The sequence below is a fragment of the Mesocricetus auratus genome, unplaced genomic scaffold (assembly GCF_017639785.1).
Source record: "Mesocricetus auratus isolate SY011 unplaced genomic scaffold, BCM_Maur_2.0 contig_9349_pilon_obj, whole genome shotgun sequence".
NCBI classification, from domain to species: Eukaryota; Metazoa; Chordata; class Mammalia; order Rodentia; family Cricetidae; genus Mesocricetus; species Mesocricetus auratus.
The window spans coordinates 1-5,083 of NW_024430562.1; the positions used below are offsets into that span (position 1 = coordinate 1).

At 38.8% G+C, this 5,083-nt stretch overlaps 1 protein-coding gene across 1 annotated transcript; it reads right to left on the minus strand.

The window, feature by feature from the left end:
• Positions 1-578: 578 nt before the first annotated feature.
• On the minus strand, positions 579-2,128 carry LOC121138075 (sperm motility kinase 4A-like; the record flags this gene model as incomplete). The annotated part of the gene is made up of 1 exon (XM_040740890.1): positions 579-2,128. A coding segment is annotated over one exon (1,550 nt), but the record flags the coding sequence as incomplete, so codon positions are not given.
• Positions 2,129-5,083: the final 2,955 nt, after the last annotated feature.

Sequence of the window (5,083 nt, forward strand, 5' to 3'; positions counted from 1 at the left end):
AAAGGTTATGGGAAAATTTAGCTCATGTACTGGAGTTTAGATCCTTGTCCTGCTGCCAGGGATCCTCAGATAGTCCATGTTTCACAACTGTTTCTTACATACAGCAGGCCTAGTCCAAACCCCTGGAGTGTCCATAGCTGTTGGTCAAGAGTACATGAGTTTCCACTATATTGGTTATCTATTCCTGTAGATTTATCCAAAATTATATTGAACTCCCTTGCTCATATATTCCCTCCTCCCTCTCTTTGACTGAATTCCTGGAGCTTGAACTGGTGCTTGGTTGTAGATCTCTGCATCTGTTTCCCTCAAATACTGGAAGAAGGCTCTATGATGATAGTTTGCATATTCTCCAATTTGATTTCAGGGGAAGACCAGTTTGGGCATCCTCTCCATTATTGCTAGGAGTCTTAGCTGGTGTCCTTCTTGTCTATATTTGTCATTCACAAAAGGTTATTTATTAAAACTAATAGTCAAAATTCAATGGAGGAGAACATCTTTGTGGCTAAAGCAAATGGGTCTCTTATGGACTGTATGGACGTGTCTTTACTTTATAGCTTACATGACAGTCAAGGACTCACCATGGAATGGTTCAGGAGCACAGCACAGTATTCTGAGTGCATTGGTAATTCGCTTCCTTATCAGCTGCCAGGCCTTCATTGGTCTGGATCCAGAGGTTTTGGGTCCAACATGGGACTGTTCTTTGGGAATGATGGGCCCACCGGTTAGTTGCTCTGCCGGGAATTCCTTGTTCAGAATCCTTATAGGTGTTCCATTCAAGACTGACTCACATAAGGAAATATCATCACACAAGCCATCCACAGAATTCATGTTGATTGCAATGTCCTCAGTAGCATTGTGGATGAAATTAGCCATCAGGACACTTCTTGCAGAAAATATTTCATCTGAACAGGGCATAATCTCCAAGCAGGAGTATTTGTTGGGCATCTTATAACTTTGGCATCTCTTTTCTCTTCTTTCCACACCATTCTCCTGAAAGTCACCCTTTCCAACTTCAATAATTTTTGCCAAGGTTGATTCACTCTCTGCCCTTTTGAAGGGGGGAAGGGAGTGAATAGTATCTATAGGGCTGATGTTTAACCACGGCTTCCCATTTTGGTGATGACAGTCCCTAATACTCAATTTGTGTTTCAGAATATTGAAAGTTGCTGTTACATTATTATTTGCTTGCCATTTTCTTATGCATGACACAATCTCTTCACAGGTATAGCCTATGTTGCACATTGTCTCAACGACACTGGGAAGGATTTCTTTACTTGCAGGTTCTACATGCTCTTCAATTTGGCCCAGCCATCTTCTTTCCAGGAGCTGAAATATTGTTATCCTTTGCCGGGTAGGGACTGTGAGTAATTGTGCAATGATTTCACGACAGGGCTTTGAGAGGTGGTAGGGAATAGGGTACTCTGTACTGTTGATGAGCCTGTGCATACCATGCATTGTGGTTGCTGCATATGGAAATTTTCCTGTGACCAGTACATATAGGACTACTCCCAAGCTCCACATGTCAACTGCCAGCCCATCATAGGGTTTCCTTGCCAAGATCTCTGGAGCCATATAGAACAAAGAGCCACAGACATTCTTCAGCTTCTGCCCCTCTTCGAGCTGAATAGCCATCCCAAAGTCACAAAGCTTCACGTTTCCAGCTCTGTCAATCAGGATATTTTCCAATTTAATATCACGATGTGCAACAAGTCTTTGGTGGAGAAAGTGCACTGCTGACACGACCTGTTGGAATATTGGTCTAGCTTCTTCCTCCTTTAGATAGGTTTTGTCCCTGAGGAATATCTCCAAGTCATCTCCTGCAACATACTCCATGATTAAATAAGTCTTTGTCAGTGTGTTGATGACATGATAGTATCTGACTATGTTTCTGTGTTCCAATAACTGGAGGATCTGTACTTCAGAGTTGATGTCATTCATACCATTGTGATTCTTCTTGACCACCTTGACGGCAACCTGTGTACTTGTAGGAAGGTGGCAGGCAAGCTTCACCTCCCCAAATCCTCCACAGCCTAGAGATGTTAAAATTTTGAAATCATTGCAGCTATCCATAATGTTAGCCTCAATTTCAAGCACTTTATCTCGTCGGAAATTCCTCAGGAAAGCAATGCTAGAAACAAAAATTAAAACAGATAAGATACATGGCCAGAAAAACATAAAGATTTATAGTAAAGTCAGACTTGGATGAAGTAAAACCTCTAAAGGTTTACAGTGAGTTCAAAAAATATATGTAAGATTGAGAGAGAAAAATAAATGGCATAGTGGTAAATAAATAGAGAAGCCGACTGTGGTTGCATATGCTGGTAGGATTTGCTGCAGAGGCAGAGGCAGGATGATTTCCAAAGAGAAACCATGTATCTGAGAAAAAATAAGTCAAAGAAAAAAATAGAATAATAGTAATAGATAAATAAATAAGCCACGTAAAGTTGTAAAATACACAGAGAGTCTGGATACTATATGCTATTGTGTTTTACAGTTTTTTGATTCCTTAGTAAGAAAAACTGCTAAAGTACACTTGATTATAAATGCTACTGAATTAATTCAACCTATATCTTTTGAAAATGCCTTGACTTCAAAATTTATGTATAATGATATGTTACTTTGGAAAGGAGTTATTGTTTATGTTTCTACAGAAAATGAAAAGCTGAGGATTCATTCCAGGCTTCTGTGGTTTGATGAACCAAGACCTCCGGAAGCAGTGGGCCAGGTGTTCCAACAATTGAGACAGCTAGTATGATACATCCTTACAGACCCAGAAAATAAGGACTTATACAGGATTCTGAGTTTTGTCATGATCCCCATGTTATGAACAGCGCTCCCCTACAGCATGAAGCAGTTTGGAATGAGCGATGTCCAAATACTCATATTGTTTATAAATCTTTGTTTTCATTTAAATGGAGTTGTTTATAATTGGTTAATGATCACAACCAATCTCTTTTTAAAGGAGAAAGGGGATTATGGTATGGAAATAAATACTTGGTGTGGGCATGGTTTTTCATTTATTGATACAAATTCAAGGTCAATTTTGTGATATGTATATTTCTCCTCTTGATTGAGTATTGTGCTTATACTGATCTTTAAAATTGTAATGCATAATTAAATACAGACTATAGATAGTTACTTATAATTTTCAGAACTTACAGTTAGATAAGTTAGGTTTTCTAGATAAACAGAAATATATGTGAGATAGATAGGTAGTCTTCAAACCTTTCAAGGACCTTCAGAAAATGGCATTTAAAATGGTTTAGGGGTTTTCTTGACAATGAGAAATGTCTGTTCCTTGCAGCAACAATTACATCTGAGAGGAAGATGGGCCTCAAAGAAACTAGTTATGGAGTTTGCTTTCAACATGGCAACATTATCCATTTGGGCAAGAAACTGCTCTTGCCTAGACTGTTTGACTGTTGCTGTATAAACTGGATATGCAGGACCCACAGGAAAGTGACTGCTGAACTCAAGTAGTCCTTCAGGGTTCCTGCTTCATGGAAGAGTCTATGAGACTTTCTGCAGAAAAAATGACTGACAGACTGCTGATGCAGATGGACAGTTTGAAATTTCCTGCTTTGCTGAGAAGACTTCTGGACACATTGTGGCCTATGGGCTGAAGATGGATGCCCCAACATTACAGAGGAACTTTCAATGACTGCCCAGGTAACAAGATGTCTCTGTCAATTCTAGTGTTTGTATATGGTCTTTGATGGAGTTGAAGACAGATAGGTATAGTTTTCCTTAGTTATGATAAAAGATAAGCTACATATAAGACTTTGGACTCACAAGGATGGGATAGATGATATTTTCTTTAAATCTTGCTAAATGTTGATAGACAAAATAGTGTAATTGTGCTGTTACTTGATATCTGTTCTGTTATATATAATTTGACTATGCTAATGTTAAGACCTTTCTTTTTGTTTAGACAGAAAAGAGGAGATGAAGGGGGGAAGTCCTGTGTATATGTCAATAAAACACTGTTGGCTAATAGGGAAGCAAGATCGGTGGTACTAGTTCTTCAGGGAGGACTCTTGGTAGGAGAAACTCAGAGAGTCAAGATGTAACCGCCATAGGGATAAGAAGCCTGAAATTTTCTCCGGTAAGAGAAATACTTAGATTAACAATTATGAGATAAATACTTAAGTCAGAGCTAGGCAGTAAGCAAGGCCAACAGCTTCATAATTAATACTGTGTCTTGTCTGTTATTTGGGGACTACAACACGGCAGAACCCAGGTGAGTGGCAGGGGGAAAAACCAAGCCGCTGGCAAGAAAAATGCATCCCTTTACAGATGTGTACTCGTAAAAGAAATTGCTAGGGTCAAAGAAATAGTGATCAGTGCACAGTCAAGAATGCATCAAAATGAAAACCTCTGGCAGAAGATACAAATTAAAATATAGGAAAAATGTTATATTCTAATCAACTTACAATGTAAAGGGTCTGCTGGGGATGTTTCAACTATTAAACCTTAGGAAAAATTTAAAGTGCGAAAGAAATTAGCAGGTATATGTGGATATTGAAATTAGATGAAAGAAAAGCACTTAAACACATGAGTCTTGAGTAAAAAGTGCTGCTGCTATCAAAATAGATCCAAACCAGTTAGAGCCCTGGAATATTGGATACCAAGAATCTATCCAAACTTTGGAGAAGAATTAAAACTGTACTGGAGGGATTTGTGTGACAACTTGAAAGAAGCTATAATTCTCAGAGAGGAAAGGACCTCAGTTGAGACAATGCCATCATGAGATACAGCTGTTCGGCATTTTCTCAATAATTAATAAATGGAGCAGGAACCAGATCATTGTGAGGGGAGCTCGATCTACTTGGACATGTGATCCTGGTTGTAAACTAAACCAGGTTGATCAAGTCAGCACTCAGTGCCCTTCCATTGTCTCTGCATCTATTCCTGTCTCAACGAAACTGCTCAGTTTACATTCTTGTACTGACTTTCTTTAGTGACAATGTTCTTGAAAGTGTAAGCTCATTAAACCTTTTCCTCCTAAGTTTTCTCATTGGACATGGTGTTTTGTTGCAACAATAGAAACCCTAAGACAAACACCAAGATTACAGAAAATGCT